At 41.4% G+C, this 20,310-nt stretch overlaps 1 protein-coding gene across 1 annotated transcript in view; it reads right to left on the bottom strand.

Annotated features, from left to right (window-relative positions):
* Nucleotides 1-20,310, bottom strand: part of PALD1 (phosphatase domain containing paladin 1) — a 128,676-nt gene that overhangs the window by 68,202 nt on the left and 40,164 nt on the right. The window contains exons 8-14 of the mRNA XM_070946305.1: nucleotides 17,802-17,953; nucleotides 17,042-17,138; nucleotides 15,205-15,309; nucleotides 7,309-7,404; nucleotides 3,465-3,599; nucleotides 2,115-2,231; nucleotides 474-653 (exon numbers count right to left, since the gene is read on the bottom strand). Of these exons, the coding sequence (XP_070802406.1) occupies nucleotides 474-653; nucleotides 2,115-2,231; nucleotides 3,465-3,599; nucleotides 7,309-7,404; nucleotides 15,205-15,309; nucleotides 17,042-17,138; nucleotides 17,802-17,953 (882 nt within the window). The remainder of the gene's footprint in view (nucleotides 1-473; nucleotides 654-2,114; nucleotides 2,232-3,464; nucleotides 3,600-7,308; nucleotides 7,405-15,204; nucleotides 15,310-17,041; nucleotides 17,139-17,801; nucleotides 17,954-20,310) is intronic.

Raw genomic sequence — 20,310 nt, 5'->3', positions numbered from 1 at the left:
ATAGAAAAACATCTTCCACTTCATTTTAGGTTTAAAACATTGTTGATGGTGACAGATACACCCATATGGACATGAGAAAAACGGTTATGTCAAGAAATAAATATCACAAGCTGCTTTATTTATCTTCTTTAAATATGGAACTCATCCAATTGATATATTAAGACTATACAATGTGGAAGAGAAAAAAATCAGTAATTTTGGATTTTTCTCTTCCGCCTTTTACTTGCAGGAGAGTAAGTGCAAGGAAATGCTTTTTTTCAACTGGGAAATTACTCAGGAGAAGAACACAAACAAAGCACGACTAACTCCTATCTACTAAAGCTCATTCTCCATCACTACACCATCTCCAGGGCACATCACTGAATTCATTCTTACTGGATATGCTATCAAGACCTCTGTGGATAGTAAGAGATTTGCTAGTAGCACAAGTAGGTGGAGGAATCAACAGAAAGTTCAAGTATCCAAGGTCTCACCTCTAGTTGTTCTGACGATGCTACAGGTACCGTTATCTGCTGTTCCAGATTGCTAGTTTCCCGTAGGGTATATGTTTGTTCATTCTCTTCTAGAATTATGTCGTCACGGAGATTAATCCATAAAATGTGAGAATGCTTCCTCTTTGCATCCGTCAGGTAGTTCAAGACATTCCCAATTGCCTAAACAGAAGAACATTCACAATGTCTTAAAAAAGGAAAACCAGAGAAATTATCTACCAAGATCTACAGATGATAAGCCTTGTGTTCCTATCCCTTAGGCTATTGCAAATAAATCAAATGAATAAATCAAAGAACTATAGAGATTCCCTTCAGCTGCGGTTGTTTCTTTCAGATCAACTTTGAAAAGAGGCCTTCTGAAGTGAACTTAGTGGAACAGGAATCTCTGAGGAGAAAAATGAGCAGGCAGGCGTTGAAAACTTATCTTTGACCTTGACATTATGAGGCAAAGCGGTGACAGGCAACGGGACTGAGAATTCTTTTTTTTAAGAGTTTATTTATATATTTTCAGGTTACATATATAAGTGCTTAGTGAACAGCATAATGTCTGGATCAATTTATTTTTGTACAACAATACTTTTCCCGCTCCTAATTTCTACCTCTGCTATCCAACCATTTATAAAACAAATTCCATGTTCAAAAGTATTCTGCATCTTCTTCTTTTATTTTTAGTGTCAGTCTATCAATTTCCATACAATCTAAAAAAAAATTAATTATATCATCCTCTGTAGATGTTTCCTCATTTTTCCAATACTGTGCAAATATAATTCTTGCTGCCCTCAAGACATGTAGTATTAAGGTTCTCTTTATCATACCTTTGGGACTGAGAATTCTGATAATGGCCAAGTCGGGTGGGGGGGGATTATGACTTTCAAAAAATTCCACAATTCTTTTCAAGGAGTATCACAGAGAAGTATTTTAATGAAAAAACTTCTATTTTATTGATTCTGCTAGATTCCATGAGGAGAGGAGAGGAGAGAAAAAGAGAGGAGAGGAGAGGAGAGGAGAGGAGGGGAGGGGAGGGGGGAGGGGAGGGGAGGGGAGGGGAGGGGAGGGGAGGGGAGGGGAGGGGAGGGGAGGGGAGAGGAGAGGAGAGGAGAGGAGAAGAGAGGAGAAGAGAGGAGAAGAGAGGAGAAGAGAAGAGAAGAGAAGAGAAGAGAACTGAAGAGAAGAGAAGAGAAGAGAAGAGAAGAGAAGAGAAGAGAAGAGAAGAGAAGAGAAGAGAATTCTTTATTGGCCAAGCGTGATTGGACACACAAGGAATTTGACTCTGGTGCATAAGCTTTCAGCGTTCATACATAAGTTCTCAGTGTAGGAATTAGGTGTTTAGAAGAATGATGGCATGTGTGAAAAACTTTGTGTCTCTTTGTGTCCGGTTGTTTTGCTTTGCAATGTCCCACAGCAGTGTCCTGAGAGAAGGACTTAAAACCATTTTTATCCAGGATGTACTTTCTCAGCCCACTTTCTGGCTCATGCAGTATACAGGTCCTAAGTAGAAGGTAGGCTGCTTGCAATTAAGTACCAAATAGGAAAATCTAGAAGCATTAGTATAGCTTCCAGTTTGGGAATCAGGTTTGGATTGACCTGGTCCCAACAAAATCTCTTTATGGAAACCACATTTACCTTGGAGTTGGGCTGAGCCATTCCATATACAGGCATTTTAGGAACCCTTCGGAAGTTGGCCACATTCATGTCTTTGATGGTACTAAGAACATCTGGAGAAAACCGTTCATCCACAACCTACAGCAGTGACAAATTTATGAAGCCTTTGTTCATTTTACATATAAACTGAATATCTATTATTTCTATTATGGAAAAGTTTTCTTTCATCCAATGCAAATTCCAAAGGAAGGATAGTAATAGCTATGGTTACATGAAAGGAAAAAAAGAACCCTGTTGTTTTGAGATATACAAGATTATTGTGTTCTCCGCAAACAATCATGGAAGAGATAAGCTATGTATGCAAAGTTTGCTGAACACTTACTATTTTTTTTTTAAAAAACTGATTTCCTTATACCGTATTTTTTGGAGTATAAGACGCACTTTTTTCACCCTTAAAAGAGGGTGAATATTTGGGTGTGTCTTATACACCGAATGTAGCCCCACCCACCCCCACCCTTTGGCCTCTGCCTCCCAGCAATTTGCCTCTTTGCAGCAAACAGCAAACAGCCTGTTTCAGTTTTAGCACAGCCTGATTAGCACAAGCAGCTGATTGTCTGTTGGATTGGCCTCTCGAAGATCAGCTGTTTCAGGCTGCAGGGATTGCCATTGCCTATTGCCACCTCCGCACACACCATTTTTGGCCTCCGCGCACCCCATTTTCTGCTCATTCCAATCCCCGCTGCCCGGAACAGGCGGAAAATGAGGCACATGGAGGCCAAAAACGGGGCGTGTGGAGGCAGCAATAAACTATGGCAATCCCTGCAGCCTGAAACAGCTGATCTTCGGGAGGCTGATCCAAATGACAATCAGCTGCTTGTGCTAATTAGGTTGTGTTGAAGCTGAAATAGGCTGTATGCTGTTTGCTGCAAGGAGGTAAATTGCTGGGAGGCAGAGGCAGATTTTTTTTTTCTTCTGCTAATCAGGCTGTGCTGAAAATGAAACTGAAACAGGTGGTTTGCTGTTTGCTGCAAGGAGAAAAATTGCAGGGAGGCAAGAGGCAGATTTTTTTTTCTTGTTTTCCTCCGCAAAAAAGATAGATGTGTCTTATAGTCAGGAGCATCTTATACTCTGAAAAATATGGTAAATGCAGGGAGAATCTTAAGAACTTGACTTTAGAGAAGATTACAAATTAATTTCAAGGCAACTGAGACGAACACAGTCCTAGTTCTGAACTAAGCTCAACCTCAGCAACAAGAATATTGCTATAATAGTCTATTAACTGAACTATTTAGCACAATGACACTCACACTGTGAAAGGAACAATAAGAAAGAAATCCAAAAGATTAAGAAGATACAACACAGGGCACTCACCAGGACGCGTACTCCCTTAGTTATGTGTTCTGCTGTGATTGTAAGTTCTGACAGATTCATGTTGGCTTGAAGTCTATACAGCTCAGGGTGCCTGCAGATCCATCTACTGAAATTGAGAGCAAAAGCCAACGGATACTGCCAGCCCAGAAGAAAAAAGAAAAGGACAATTTCAGGAACAGGAAATTGGATTCCAGCAATTGTACTTGTCATCACTTCGACTCATCAAAAGATCTGGTTTTCAGGCCACTGAGGTGCATCTATTTATTTATTTATTCCTTCATTTGGTTTCTATAACTGCCCATTTCAGTCACTGACTCTGATTGCAATTCAAATAATATAGTTAAAACAACAGAAAACAATAAGGTAAAGGTAAAGGTTCCCCTTGCACATATGTGCTAGTCGTTCCCGACTCTAGGGGGCGGTGCTCACATCCGTTTCAAAGCCGAAGAGCCAGCACTGTCCGAAGACGTCTCCATGGTCATGTGTCCAGCATGACTAAACACCAAAGGCGCACAAAACGCTGTTACCTTCCCACCAAAGGTGGTCCCTATTTTTCTACTTGCATTTTTTACGTGCTTTCGAACTGCTAGGTTGGCAGAAGCTGGGACAAGTAACGGGAGCTCACTCCGTTACGAGGCAGTAGGGATTCGAACCGCTGAACTGCCAACCTTTCGATCGACAAGCTCAACATCTTAAGCCACTGAGCACCGTGTCCCTTCAAAACAATAAAGACATTTATTGTTTGTTTTGGCTGTCTTTATTAAAACAATAAAGACAGCCAAAACAAATATACCAAGCAACTGAGATACTTGGCCAGTTAGCAGTACAGCCAGGAAGCAGACCCTTGATACATTCAGCACCTCAGGCTGTGAACCTAGCCAGTTATTTAGGGTCTTATAAAAAGCTAACAGGGTTGGGGCCATTCCGCAGGGGTCACTGTGGAAAAAGCTCATCTTCTATCCCTGCCACCTGATATACTATGGTTGACAAATCTGTAGCAGTCCATTCTGTTAGATCTAATTGGATGGGTTAGAGACTCTTGGAAAAAGGTGATCTCTCAGGTAATCCGGCCCCAAGCCATGTAGGGCTTTAAAGGTGAAAACCAGCATCTTGAATGGCACCTGGAAACATACCAGTAGCATATTGCTTTCCGTGTCCATTCATAGATAAATAGATAGATAGAATTCTTTGTGTGTGATTGGACACAAGGAATTTGTCTTTGGTTCATATGCTCTCAGTGTACATAAAAAGACAAGACACACTTGTCAAGAATCATGAGGTACAACACTTAATGATAGTCATAGGGTACAAATAAGCAATCGAATCATACTAGGAAGCAATCAATATCAATATAAATCATAAGGATACAAGCAACAAAGTTACAGTCATGCAGACATAAGTGGGAGGAGATGGGTGATCGGAACGATGAGAAGATTAATAGTAATAGTAATGCAGACTTAGTGAATAGTTTGACAGTGTTGAGGGAATTATTTGTTTAGCAGAGTGATGGCGTTCGGGAAAAAACTGTTCTTGTGTCTAGTTGTTCTGGTGTGCAGGGCTCCATAGCGTCGTTTTGAGGGTAGGAGTTGAAACAGTTTATGTCCAGGATGCGAGGGGTCTCTAAATATTTTCACAGCCCTCTTTTTGACTTGTGCAGTATACAGGTCCTCAATGGAATTCATCTAACTCCAGGAAACCCTGGCTGAAGAGAAATATTTAACGGGCATCTAGAAGATGTGACAGAAGCTGCCTGACCAATTTCAGGAGAGAGGATATTCCATGGTGCAAGCACCAGTGCAAAAAACAACAAAACAAAACAAAAAAGGCAACATGTCAGAGGCCACAAGATGGCACTCTGAAGTTTTCAACACACCCAGCAGGGAACCACTCAACTATTCAGAAGTTGATCCAGGTCTTAGAGATGATAGCTAAGGTGTTATTTAGAACCCACATGACTCAAGAAACTCAGGGTGTTTACAGTCATTAAATAGTCATTAAATTAAACCTCTAATAGTGGAGAGGCACAGATTTTCAGGAACAATAATTAAACATAGACAGGCAGTAGCTATTAAGTTCCAACGCTACAATAAAAAGCCAGATCTTCAACTGGCTCCAGAAAGAAAAAAAATGTTGACATCTCTCTGGCTGACCACCTTAGCAGAAAAGGCACTTTGAGATACTTCCATCAAGAAGCCATGCTGACCTTAACGTTCATGTATATACATAATCATTTAGGATCTTAAATGTTATTATTAAAAACTTGTCTGACAGGCAATGTATAGGTAGCCACTGCAGTTCCTTTAAACCTGGTGTGACACATACACGCAGTCCCTTAAAAAACTACATCACCTCCAGTTTCTGGGTCAACTTTATGAGTAGATCATGTAAAATGCTTTGCAATAGTTTAATTATGTGAGTATAAGAACACGTCCTACTATGGCGAGTATTCCTCTATTCCAGTGGTGAAATCCAAAATTTTTTACTACCAGTTCTGTGGGCGTGGCTTGGTGGGCATGATGTGGCTTGGTGGGCGTGGCAAGAGAAGTATACTGCAAAACCTCCATTCCCACCCCACTCCAGGGGAAGGATACTGCAAAATCCCCATTCCTTCCCCACTCTGGGGCCAGCCAGAGTGGTATTTTCCAGTTCTCTGAACTACTCAAAATTTCCACTACCGGTTCTCCAAACTGCTCAAAATTTCCATTACCGGTTCTCCAGAACCTGTCAGAACCTGCTAGATTTCACCCCTGCTCTATCCTATCTAAAACAGTCATTCACAGCTGATCAAACACACATATGGTTATGAAAACATTTGGACCTCAAGCATTAGGTGATCCAGAAGAATGCTAACATTGCATGTCTACTCTTGGTGGAGTGCAATCCTATCTAGAATTGGAAATTTTTACCAAATTCTTAGAGCTGTAGGCAATCAATCCATAGTACCTCTATCTTATCAAGATTCAATCATAGCTTATTTTTCTTTATCCAGTTCATTGAAGAATCCAGACATGAGTCCAACAGCTTCACTGTCTCATCTAATTTTAATGTACAGGGGAACAAACAATGGGTATTATCCACTTATTGTTGGTACCCAAATTCTTTGTATGTCTTCACAGACAACACTGCCACACGTATGTGCAGTCATGTCACTGGTTCTCAAATTTTCTTTTATTAGGCCTCCAAATATTTAACATTACGTATATTTTAATTTAGTACAACTGAATATTGTTCGAGTGATGATGCCAGCAACAAAAGGCAACCTTTTTCAATAATTTGATTTGACAGATCAAGATCCAAATGATTGCCATCAAAAAGTAATTATGGAAAAGGTCTTACCATCACTCTATCAAAGAAGACAAGGAGTCCCATGTTCACATCAATTCATTGGTAGAGCCTGCAGCTTTTATCACAATATTTGTGTAAAATACTTTAGGATAGAGCTCAGATATCTGATATCAAACTTCTAAAGGTCCTCCTCACATATTTACAGTAACTGGTTGATGGACCTGAAGCTTGATGAGTGAGATACATGGATTTTTCAATTGTACTGCCTAGTCTATGGAATAATGAACTGAAACATGGGTAGGCATGATGTGATTCTCTACTCTTGTCAGAACAAAATGGCATTTCCCTCACTATTAGCTTTACTGGGTATTGAGTTAATGGGAGATAGAATTGAGTTACGGTATATCTGAATATATGAACAATACCCTGATAAACCATGAAGGAACAGATGGACCTTTGAAACAATACATGGCCAAACATGATTGTTATGAGTCATATGTCTGTAGCAGGGATTGGAAAGTACACACTGCAAGATAATGATTCATAGAAGTACACTCACCTGTTCATGAAGGTAATAATTGAAAGCGATCAAGAAGAAATAGCGTTCAAGTCTCTGTAATGTCTTCTGAAGGAAACACTCTTTGGTGCTGTTCTTCTACAACACAAAGAGATATAACAATCCAGGTAATTGTATATGACTTATGGAATGCTAAACTGACAACATACAGTTTTCAGCATCTAACGTATTCCAATGAACCAACTATATTTATGCATATATTGAGAGAGAGCAAGAGATGCAAACAAATTTGTAAATTTGCCTCTCAATGCAAATTATTACTTAACACTATGCTACAACTAGGACACCCTCAATGTCTTTGAAGAAAATAATTTAGCAGTATATCAATCAAGTAGTTCTCAAATCATGACATTACAAATATATATCTATGATTTAAAAATTTAAAAATAATGATAAGCAAGCAAAAAAAAAAACAGCTTAAGTTTTATTTCTAGAAATCTAACTGAGCCTCAAAAATCTTAGAAAATAAAAAAGACCAAGAGGAGTACAAAATATTCTGGTCTAAGGAGTTGCCAGCAAATCAGTATATGGTTATGTCACTGCGACAGGCATCTTGTGAATAAGTGAATCTCTCAGCGGCCATTTTATGAAGATTCCAATCAAGATTCGGAATTCATGTTTAAGACCATGATTTTCTAATAAAGATATCTGCTAATGACCTCTATTCTTTGGGTAACTCAACTCAACTTATGTTTCCTCCAAGAAACATAAGAGAACAATCATGGTCTCCATTATCTACTATAAACTGTATCCTCCTGTCATTCCATGACAAAGGCTAAGCTCAGCAATAATGTTCTATTAATACCATACCATGAATTTCAAAACTGTGTGGCAATTTAGATAAAATAATCCTGATCTATCACTGTTTTGTTTTGTTTTGTTTTAAATTACATTGGCTCTGTATGGCTAAAACAGACCTTGAACAAACTCAGAAAGGCTTCATTTGATTTTGAAAGAGAGAGAATTTGGCAAGGATCCATTGGAATCTTAGGTTATATAATTGCCTTTAATTAATATTTACTTGTTAACCTCCAAGAAAAATCTGCCCTGAAGTTATTTATTAAAAAGATTTAATAAATGCACTTAGAAATATTTTCCTGCACAGGCTATTTCCATCCACATGTTAAAATAAATGATAGTGATGGCACAAATCCAACTATTCAAATCTCATTGCTCTCAAATGCAGAGATCTCCAATAGAGTTTTAAAAATAGTATTTGTAGCATGCTTTATGGTTTCTCTTGAAAGGATATTTACTGAAATCTTATCGTACATCTAGATATGCATAAATTATGTATTTTATAAAGCCTGCTTTTATTTATTAAAGAAAGACTGCATTAGGCATACATCAAATCTCCATAATCTGTGTAGAAGCTGCCACATAAAGATAGCATAACAATAAATTGTGGGGATATTTTGCTCCAATTTTTGCAGCCCCAGAAAGGAATAAGAACAAGAATTCTGTCAGCCCTCATTTGGCTTAGAGACCTGCCATGTCTCACAGATATATATGTTCTGCTGCTTTTCACAAGGATGACAAAAGGATATTTTTCAAGGTAAAAATTTCCATTGTTTAAGAAGAGCTGTTGCTCCGCTTGAGTTTCCTATAAACATTAACTGTGTTTATAAGTAAAGTGACTTCCAAAAGCTGATCTTTTAGAGCCGGTGAAGACATACACTACATGCTGTGAGGGCAACCTGAAAATCACTTCAAAAGAAAAGCTAAATTATTCTCACAAAGCTACTTGTCAGAACAACAAAACGAGAAGAGGACTCCAGCAGGTGAATTTCAACTTGAAGAAAGAATCTCACGTCAGTAGAGATAGTAACTTTAGGCCAGGGGTCGGCAACCTTAAACACTCAAAGAGCCACAGAAGCAACTGTTCAATTCTGGAGCTGACCGGAAGTCCGGTTCCCCCATCATAGTCTCCTCCTAGCGCGGCATCCTTTTTCCTCTGCTGACCAGAAGTCTGGTTCCCCCATCATAGTCTCCCTCTAGCGCAGCATCCTTTTTCCTCTACCTGTCCTAACCGAAAGCCCTATCAATTGTGGAGCCGACTAGCAACAGGGAGCCACAGCAAAGGGATGTAAGAGCCACATGTGGCTCCAGAGCCGCAGGTTGCTGACCTCTGCTTTAGACCTACTCTCCAAAGAGATGGCTAAGTCCAGAATAATTCACAGATCTAGGGAAAATATTATTTAGCACGTTTCTACACTACTTTCTATCAGGAGTTTGGTGTAATATGCAGTACAGGTAGTCCCCAACTTACAACAATTCAGTCCAACATTTCTGTTGCTAAGTAAGACAATTTTTAGGTGAGTTTTTTCTCCCATTTTACAACCTTTCTTGCCACAGTTGTTAAGTGAATCACTGCAGGTGTTAACTAGCAATGCGGTTGTTAAGTGAGTCTGGCTTCCCTCTTGACTTTACTTGTCAGAAGGTCACAAAAGGGGATTACATGACCCGGGACACAGCAATCCTCATAAATATGAATCAGTTGCCAAGAGACGAGGTGGCGCAGTGGTTAGAGTGCAGTACTGCAGCTATTTGAGCTGACTGCTAGTTCAGCAGATCAGCGGATCAAATCTCACCGGCTCAAGGTTGACTCAGCCTTCCATCCTTCCGAGATGGGTAAAATGAGGACCCAGATTGTTAGGGGGCAATATGCTATTTAGTATACTGTCTTTGGTGTAAACCGCCCAGAGTCCTCGGAAAGTGGGCGGCACAGAAATATGAATAATAAAATAAATAATAAATAAAAGTGTCTGAATTTTGATCATGTGATCGTGGACAGGCTGCAACTGTTGTAATTGTGAAAAATGGTGATAAATCGCTTTTTTCAGTGTTATTGTAGCAATAGCAATAGCATTTAGATTTACATTCTGCTTTACAGTGCTTTACAGCCATTCCATTTTACAGTGCTTTACAGCCCTCTCTAAGCGGTTTACAGAGTCAGCCTATTGCCCCCAACAATTTAGGTCCTCATTTTACCCACCTCGGAAGGCTGGAAGGCTGAGTCAACCTTGAGCCTGGTGAGATTTGAACTGCCAAGTTGCAGGCAGCCGGCAGTCAGCAGAAGTACCCTGCAGTACTGCACACTAACCACTGTACCACCGCGGCTCCTAACTTTGAACTGTCACTCAGCGAATGGTTATAAGCTGAGGCCTACCTGTACATACTATTTCTCCCCCATCATTGAAACCAGGTGAGTTTGTAAAGGAGTTTATTCAAAAAATGAGTGACTGCCCTAAACTTCATCTATGGCTAAGTAAAAATTAGAATCCCCTAGGCTGATTGTATCACTAGGCAAAATAGAGCAAGAACTACTGGCCGGCCAATTATGGTCAGCCAATTTTGGCCAGCCAACTATGAGGTTGGCCATTCTCTTGCTGACCATTTTTTTCTGCTGACCTCCGTGATTGTTTTCTTCTGCTAGTGGAGAGAATGGAGTACGCGGTGCAGCTGAACCTTTGATTCATGAGCTTATTCTTAAGCCCTAGAAGAATGCCATCTGATCATAGGTATAAGTGGCTACTGGTCAAGCTTCTGTATGTGAAATGGGGTGGTGCTATTTGGTCTTCCATTGTGCAATACAGTAGGCCCTGAGTCAACCCTGACATGCAATCACTTTATCAAATGCGGCCGCACGGATTATGGGAGCGGCGGGGCGCTCCCATGTAACACCTCTCCTGCGCGAGCTGCATTGGCTCCCAGTGGTCTTCCGGGTGCAATTCAAGGTGTTGATTAACATCTTTAAAGCGCTCCATGGCTTAGGACCTGGGTACTTACGGGACCGTCTTCTGCTACCGACAGCCTCCCACCGGCCAGCACACTCCCACAGGGAGGGGCTCCTCAGGGTGCCGTAGGTCAGACAATGTCAACTGGCGACCCCCTGGGGGAGAGCCTTCTCAGCGGAGGCTCCTGCCCTCTGGAACGAGCTGCCCCCGGAAGTATGGAGGATCCCGGACCTGCGCACCTTCCGCTGTGCCCTGAAGACTTTGTTATTCCAGCAAGCCGGGCTAGCCTAATTTTAATGGTTTTAAATTTTAAATTGGATTTTAATGGGATGTTTTTAATTGTGGGCCAAAGTATTTAATCTGGTTTTAAATTGTTTTTAACTTTTATATTTATGTATTTGATCTTGGCTGTTCTCCGCCCTGAGTCCTTCGGGAGAAGGGCGGTATATAAATATAATAAATAAATAAATAAATAAATAAATAAATAAATAAATAAATAAATAAATAAATAAATAAATAAATAAATAAATAAATAAATAAACAAACAAACTGTTGGTAAAAGACAAACAGTTTTGTGCCTCCTATGTTTACCTTAAGCAGAAGCAAGTCTAAGAATGTAAAAAAAGAGGACTCTTCGCTGATTAAAATAAAGCTCTCACCTATCACCTAGCAAGGTCAGAAAACTGAGCATAGCATACTTCCATCTCTCAATCCAAGTTACTACACAGGTTAGTTGGGAACATAACACTAAATATCCTGTACTGAAGGAGTATAATGGATTGTTAATCCATTATGATAATATTTTTTTTAAAATGGATGAACTATTTCAAGATTAGAGATCCCACATATGAGGTATCAGACTTCTTATAAAAGAATGATGAAATCTTCAAAAGAATTTCGTCCCAAACAACCTTGTGCAATAACAAAGTCTTGAAGAACTTGGCAATCTCATGATATTTCAGCCATTTTTAAGTATTAAATGGGGAGGGGGGGTTTCTATGCATGTCATAAAGGGATGTCACAGGAAATTGGGAGCTTTGAGGAACTGAGTTACTGACTCCTGCAATACAATGAAATTAGGCTGAAACAGTCAGAGTGTCAACTCCCAAAGCATCCCTGTCCTGTCCTCAAGTTGCCATAAGCAAGGGGGGATGGGAAACCAACTAAACGGCATGGCAGCCAAAGACACATGCACATTCCAGATTTATCTCTCTCAAGGCTGTATCCCAGGGTTACCCACAGCAGCCGGAAGGGTCTCTACAACCCCCAAAATTGCTCCGTTGGAGAATGTGATTGATGACACACCCTGGGGGGAGGGGGGAAACAGGGTCATGATTGGGGCATAAATTATGTAGGGTCAGAGCTGGCTCCACTTGGACCTAATAAGTAACTGGATTTCTTTTGAAGCTTGGCTCGAGGTTTATGATTTAATTAGGGCATCCTTCGGAACCCTGACAGCAAGCCAGCTCTGACCCTGACACAGGCAGGAAAAACAAGACAAAGACCTAACTAAGGCATATGGGCTATCTGATACAGAAAGTTCTCCTGATGGGCTTAAGAGTCACTCTACAACTTCCCTCTCATGCCCAGAACTAGGTGGTGCACAAAGGCTGAGTCCCAATTCCATTTTAAGCATGAAACCTTGGAAGAAGAATAAATCACAACAGTGATAAAACAATTAAGAGCAAGGATTTTGGATCTTCAACTCTCAAGAGTTCACTTGGAAATTCAAAATAGTTTTGTGATATTCTGGATAAACATTTATCCAGTGGAAAACTTTCTGGCTTTCAGGACAAACAGTTCTTTGTTTATAGTCATCTTTTACACCTCAAGAATTTTATAGTCTATCCTGTTTATATGTCTTTAGGCACGGTGGGAGGAAGGCGCTTTTAAAAGAAGAATTAAAGCCACATGTCTCTCTTTTAGCCTCCTTTTTTCAATTTTACAAAGTCTCTTGTCACCGTTTGATGATGCTACATGTTGTAACAGAAAACCACTTCTCTCACTCCCAACAAAAATAAAAAAAAATAAAATAAACCAATTGGCAGACTGAAATATTCATGATATACAGTAAAAGTAACAACTTATTTGGGGTAAGCAAATTCAAGTCACTAAATCACAAAGCAACAGGTTGGCTAAGAAAAGTAAAGTGGATGAAAGGCTTCACAGAATATAGCATGTCAATAAATAAAATGGCAAGTTGAAATAATTAGCAAATTTATCATTTTTCTTAAGAGAATCTCTGAACTTGAGGATTACATAAACAAGCAGCACACATACTCTGTGACACAATTATAAGTCTCCGGTTTCAGATACAGGTAGGCCTCAATTTACAACAGTTCATTTAGTGACCCGTTCAAAGTTATAATGGCACGGAAAAAAGTGATCTATGACTGTTTTTCACATTTACAACCTGTGGTGGGATTCAGCCAGTTCGGGCGAACTGGTAGTTAAATTGTAGGCTGACCCCGCCTCTCCCCACCCTGTCCCTTCCAGGAGTCCCACGTGCCCCATTTTGGCTCCCAGGTAAGTGCAGGGCGGCCTACTAGGCCCAATATGGGTTGCCGGGGGTGTGTGCGGTGCCCCCACCCCGTGGCCCATTTTCGCTCCCAGGAGGCTGCAAGGAGGCCTCCTAGGCCCTCCCATCGTCTATTACATGAGACTGTTAGCTGGAAATGACGGAGATTAAATCATCAGAAGATTTGCAGCTATGATCCTTCTGAATGTACCTATCTGGTTCAAACCAGTAAGGAACTCATTACAAGATATAATTTCTCAGCTTCAACCTCCACTTTGCCTGTACCAGAGGTGTGTTTCAGCAGGTTCTGACCAGTTCTGGAGAACCAGTAGCGGAAATTTTGAGTAGTTTGGAGAACCGGTAGTAAAAATTCTGACTGGCCCCGCCCCCATCTATTCTCTGCCTCCCGAGTCCCAACTGATCGGAAGGAAATGGGGATTTTGCAGTAACCTTCCCCTGGAGTTGGAGGGAATGGAGATTTTACACTATCCTTCCCCTGCCATGCCCACAAAGCCACGCCCACAAAGCCATGCCATGCCCACCAAGCCACACCCACAGAACCGGTAGTAAAAAAATTTGAAACCCACCACTGGCCTGTACGATTGTAGCCCTATTGACTTTAATTATGAGACAGATGGATTTGAAATGTGCATGGAGGCCAAGAATTATATCTAAATGTTTATCGGATTATTAGGAATCCAAATGATAGTAGCTTTTGGGAGATCTAGAAAATAAGCGTATATAGCCCAGATGGGCTACTAATTCCTTTTCCTGTAGGGGCCCCTGCCATAACCACAACTGCTAGAAACTGGGGTTATACCCTTTTGAGGTGGGAAGTGTGTGCATACATGAATATACTCAGAGAGAAAGGCATGAAATCCTAAAACAGATTCAGTGTAATGTATAAATCAGAAACAAAATTCCAAAATCTTCAAACAGATGTTTAAAATTTGGACCCACCATTTTGCATTATGATCGCACTGTTGCCTTGGGCATCCACAAATGCTTAGTCCAACCCTAGACATCAATGATTGCCAGCCCCAACATATATGAAGAAGGGCTCCTGTTGCAAGATCTGTAATTTAAGTATCCATCTACCATTCGTGACATTTTTCCAATAAAACCTAAGAATTCTAATTTCTTTGTACTTAGATATCCCCATTTTCTGAAGAAGACAAATCGCAATCACAACAGTCCTCCAAAGTATGAATACATAGAGCACTGAGGAGAGAACTTCCTACAGGAAGTTCTCAGGTTACAACTGTAATTTGAGCCCTGCAATTATGGTCATAATTGTGTTGGTCATATCATGAGACCGGACCTCATTATGACCTTTTTTGTGCTGGTCAACACAATGCTTGTTAAGTGAATACCATGGTCATTAAATGAACCTATTGTTCGCTATGGGGAAGTTTTTGCCTGAGGTAAACACCCATTTCTGGCACAAAATATCATAAATCGTGGTTGTGTGACCACGATGAGACAGAGATCAGAACTTTGAAACCAGGATGTAAGTCCCTTTTTCAAGGTCCAATGTAACTTTGAACAGCTGCTAAGCAAGTAGTACTAAACTGAGGACTAGTGCCATGGATCTTGTCACCTTTTAAAAAGAACTACTAATACCTGGTTTTGATAATCTTCTCCAATCGCTTCCAATTTCCTCTTGTATTCATAGATGGCTTCCTTCACATCATGCATTTCTGAACACAAGGCAATGGCAGCATCCACCTTTGAAGGCCAAAGAGAGAACATCAAAAACTATTGAGGAAGAGGATTTCATTCTCTTCAATTATATTTCTATTTTATCAGTGTCCTCTCTTAATGATCACCTTGAATCTATTTTTTTTAAAAAACTGAAATGAGACACGGGCAACCACAGGCACCATGTGGTCCTTCAATCTCTGTACATCTTCAGAATTTTGTACCAGTGAAGTAGGATGGAAAAACGTCAAGAAATGGAGGACACTTTCTAATCATTTCTGAGAGAGATAGGTAGGTTAAGAAATATGAAATACAAATAAATTAAATAGTTTTGGATAAGAAAAACTGCCAATTTCTTCCCCCTCTCAAAAATGCACCCTTCCTTTTTCCCTTTACTCAAAATGCTGATATAAAGGCACAGCTAAGATGAAAAATGTGTGTCTGAAAAATAGACAAAAGGGTAGAGGAAAACCACCAGAAGGAATGAAGTTTTAGGATTTTAATCCCAAATTAACTATTATGCTATACATGCTAAAGAGACGCTGTGGCTCAGTGGCTAAGATGCTGAGCTTGCCAATCAAAAGGTCAGCGGTTCGAATCTCTAGTGCCGTGTAACGGGGTGAGCTCCCATTACTTGTCTCAACTTCTGCCAACCTAGCAGTTCTAAAGCACGTAAAAAATGCAAGTAGAAAAATAGGGACCACCTTTGGTGGGAAGGTAACAGCTTTCTGTGCGCCTTTGGCATTTAGTCATGCTGGCCACATGACTACGGAGACGTCTTCAGACAGCACTGGCCCTTTGGCTTTGAAACGGAGATGAGCACCACCCCCTAGAGTTGGGAATGACTAGCACATATGTGTGAGGGGAACTTTTACCTTTATTTTTATATATGCTAAAGAACTCTTTCACCCAAAATGTGATCTCTATCCTAGTTTACATTTTGTATATAATAACCATCCACTCAGGGGTGGGTTCTACTTACGTTTACTACTGGTTTGCAACAGGAGAGCGCACTTCTGCACATGCACAGATCGTCAATTATGACGTCTGGGCGGGTGGGCGGCGCCTCCAGCCGCTTTTACTACTGGTTCTAAAGAACCGAACAGAACCGGAACCAACCCACCACTGCACCCACTCGCATGTCTTCAGACAGCTTCTTCAATAAAACATATCACTATTTTGGACAAGTTTCCCCAATTTAATAGCCTCTTTCAACTCTGAATACTGGGAATTCTGGGAGCTGCAGTCCGAAAACCTCTGGGTGAGCATCCAAGTTGAAGCAGGTTGACTTTCTAGTCATAATGGAGAAAACTCAATATTTCTTTTTGTACAATCAGACTGTTTTCAGAAAAACAGGCTGAAAAAAAGCCTCGAAAACGGGCCGAAAAAAGCCTTGAAAATGGGCTGAAAAAAGCCTCGAAAAAGGCCCGGAAAAAGGCCCGGAAATGGGGTATGCGGAGGCCAAAAAACAGCCGGCGGGTGGGCGGGGATTTTGGCAATATTTGGTCTATATGACGCATAGACATTTTCACCCCCTTTTGGGAATGTATATGATACTTCATTTAAAGAAGGCACCACAAATTTGTCTGTGTAACTTCTGTGTTCTTCTGTTCAATTTGTAGAGCGTCCTGATCTTTATCAGAGGCTGTCACAAATTGAGACAAGTAACTCTATCAGTGTTATTAATTAGCCTCAATGAGAATAAGGGGCAATGAAGCACAAGAAGATCACTGAGGCCAAAGGAATTAGTTTCACTCACCTCTTCCACTATCTGTTGCCCATTGGGTACCATGCCAATGAAGTTCTGAATAATCCGAAACTGTTCCCTGGGTGAATATTTGGAAGACTGTGGAAGGCTGTGATTGAATAATATTAAAGATATGCCTAAATGCATGGAATCGCACAAAAGTTTAACAAACTTTCTAATTTTGCTTTTATTAAAATTATGTGATGCACTTCATGCTGCTCTCACCAACACCACTTAGTTAAAGAAAAAAAATACAAGTTCCTACCTGAAGCAAAGAATTAGTTTATATACAATCTATTACATTTGGTGTACTCTTGATATATTGGTTGGTAGTACTAACTTAAATAAAATAAAATTTAAAAAGAAGCTGTAGCATTCAGCTTGATCAAACATGAACTCTTGATGCCCATACTGAAAATACGTTGTTTTATATTTTGTTCTCTTAATGTTGCATATAAAATACTGCTCAATAAAGTTTCCCAAGCCATCTATTTAACACCCTACAGATATTCAGAAATCTTGCATTTTGGATGATACCTAAAATAGTAAATTGACAATCATTATGTAAATGATGCGGTTCAATCAACACTTCACTGAGATAATATCCTAATCACATATAAGGGGAACAAATTTCTAATTCCTTCCAGTTTGTGATAAAACAAGTCCGTGAGATAGGAATGGAACATGTAAGCAGATTTTCAGTGCCTCTAAATAATCATGACTTCCTGCCCATTTCATTTCATCTCAGTAGGAGATGCCATACAGTTCTTACTCTTGTTTTTGTAGGCCACCTTTACGGTGATACAGGACCAGAGTTCCTAAGACCATGGCGAAATTGGTCGTCCCAACACCAGTTTGGCAACTAAACACCAGAGCAGGAGGTGACTTGCTGGGATCTTGGAGAAGGAGCAGATTTGGACTTTCCTGTAAGACAGAATTGTACACATTCGTTGGGCTGCCATTTGGTCAAAAGACTGGCTATCAAACAGCCATGTGAGAGGAAAAATAACTTTCAGCTTCCTAAAGTGTCTTTATTTATTTAGAAAATTTATACAAGCGCCTACTCACTCATAGCAAGTCCAAGTGGCCTACAAGCAATAAAAACACAGTATCGAAAATTAATTTTTTTTTAAAAAAGCAATTAACACCCCCCCCATCCACCCTCCAGCGACAACACACAGTCAAATGAGTCATTTGATGGGCTCCACATCTCACTCTGGGTTCCCCTGTCCCACTGGCAAAACTATGTCTTCTAAAGTTCACACACATTGTGTGTTGTTGCTCTAGACCACGGGTGTCAAACTCAAGGCCCAAGTGCCGGATCCGGCCCATGGGGTGCTTAGATCTGGCCCGTGGGGCTGCCCTGGAAACAGCGAAGAACCGGACCACAGTGCCTCTGCCAGCAAAAATGGAGCTTGGGAGGGCCATGTTCGGCCTACCCGGGCTCCACTTTCAGCCGTGATGGCCTCCTGCAGCCCTCTGCCAGCGAAAAGCTCCATTTTTGTTGGCAGAGGGTTGCAGAAGGCCATCATGGCTAAAAATGGAGCCTCAATGTGTGATGTTGAGCTGACCACGCCCACCCTGGGCATGTCCACCCTGGACACCCTCCCCCTGGGCATGCCACCCCGGCTCCCCAGGTCAAACACAACCCTGATGTGGCCCTCAATGAAATAGAGTTTGACATAGGGGTGAAATGCAAACTTTTTCCCTACCAGTTCTGTGGGCGTGGCTTGGTGGGCATGGCAGGGGAAGGATATTGCAAAATCTCCATTCCTGCCCCACTCCAAAGGAAGGGTACTGCAAAATCTCCATTCCCTCCCCTCCTGGGGGAAGGATATTGCAAAATTTCCATTTCCCACCCCACTCTGGGGCCAGCCAGAAGTGGTATTTGCCGGTTCTCTGAACTACTCAAAATTTCAGCTATCAGTTCTCCAGAACTTGTTAGAACCTGCTGGATTTCACCCCTTGTTTAGTTTATGTTAGTTTAGTTTATTTGATTTGTATACCGCCCTACTCCCGAAGGACTCAGGGCGGTGAACAGCCAACAATAAAATACATAAATACACAAAATTTAAAAAACCCGATAAAATCAAATTAAACTTTTTGGCCCAGACAAATTAAAATACCCCAATAATTTAAAAACAGATTAAAATTTACATATTTAAAAAGGGAAGAGATCAGGCCAAGCCCGCTTGATGGAATAAAAAGGTCTTCACAGCACGGCGGAAGGAGCGCAGATCCGTATCTCCGGGGGGAGCTCATTCCAGATGGTAGGTGCCCCCACAGAGAAGGCTCTCCCCCTAGGGGCCGCCAGTCGACACTGTTTGGCTGACGGCACCCGGAGGAGTCCCTCTCTATGAGAGCGTACTGGCCGGTGGGAGGCTATTGGTGGTAGTAGGTGGTCCCGTAAATAACCAGGCCCTAAGCCATGGAGCGCTTTAAAGGTGGTAACCAAAACCTTGAAGCGCACCCGGAAGACCACCGGGAGCCAGTGCAGCTCGCGCAGGAGAGGTGTTACATGGGAGCGCCATGTCGCTCCCATTACCACCCGCGCGGCCGCACTCTGCGCCAGTTGGAGCCTCCGGGTGCTCCTCAAGGGGAGCACCATGTAGAGAGCATTACAATAGTCCAGGCGGGAGGTGACGAGGGCATGAGTGACCGTGCGTAACGAGTCCCGATCCAGAAAGGGACGCAACTGGCGAATCAGGCGGACCTGATAAAAAATCCTCCCGGTCACGGCCGTCAAGTGCTCTTCTAAAGACAGCCGTGAATCCAGGAGGACGCCCAAGTTGCGAGCCCTCTCCGTGGGGGCCAATGATTCGCCCCCAATAGTCAGTGATGGCGTCAACTGGCTATATCGGGACGTCGGAAACCACAGCCACTCGGTCTTGGATGGGTTGAGCCTGAGCCTGTTCCTTTGACACCCCTGCTCTATACCAAGAGAAAGAAACACTCTTGAGTGACCAAAAAGAGGGCAATGACTTTTCTGGTCAACCCCTCTTCCTTCTGAACAAGCAGGAGATGGGATTTGATGGCCTGTCAGCCTTCTCAGCTTGGTTAGTACTGATGTTACCTAGTTGGGTGTTGAAATATTTGCAAGAAAATAACCAAACTCAGAGAGCACAAAAGACCCCACAGGTCAACTCTGAGTTACATATATTCTCTTTTATTGGAGCCTCTTCTAGTTCAGTTCCTACCTATTCACTCTCAAAAGGTGAATTAAGATTAGCCTCAATCCTATTGGCCATTCAGAGAGAGCTCTCAAGACATGATCTTTCTAG

Source organism: Pituophis catenifer, unplaced genomic scaffold (genome assembly GCF_029215685.1).
Source record: "Pituophis catenifer annectens isolate HBS135680 unplaced genomic scaffold, rPitCat1.0.hap2 SCAF_6, whole genome shotgun sequence".
In the NCBI taxonomy this organism is placed as follows: Eukaryota; Metazoa; Chordata; class Lepidosauria; order Squamata; family Colubridae; genus Pituophis; species Pituophis catenifer.
The sequence above is the reverse complement of the archived record's forward strand: the minus strand, read 5'-3'. Positions and strand labels throughout refer to the sequence as shown.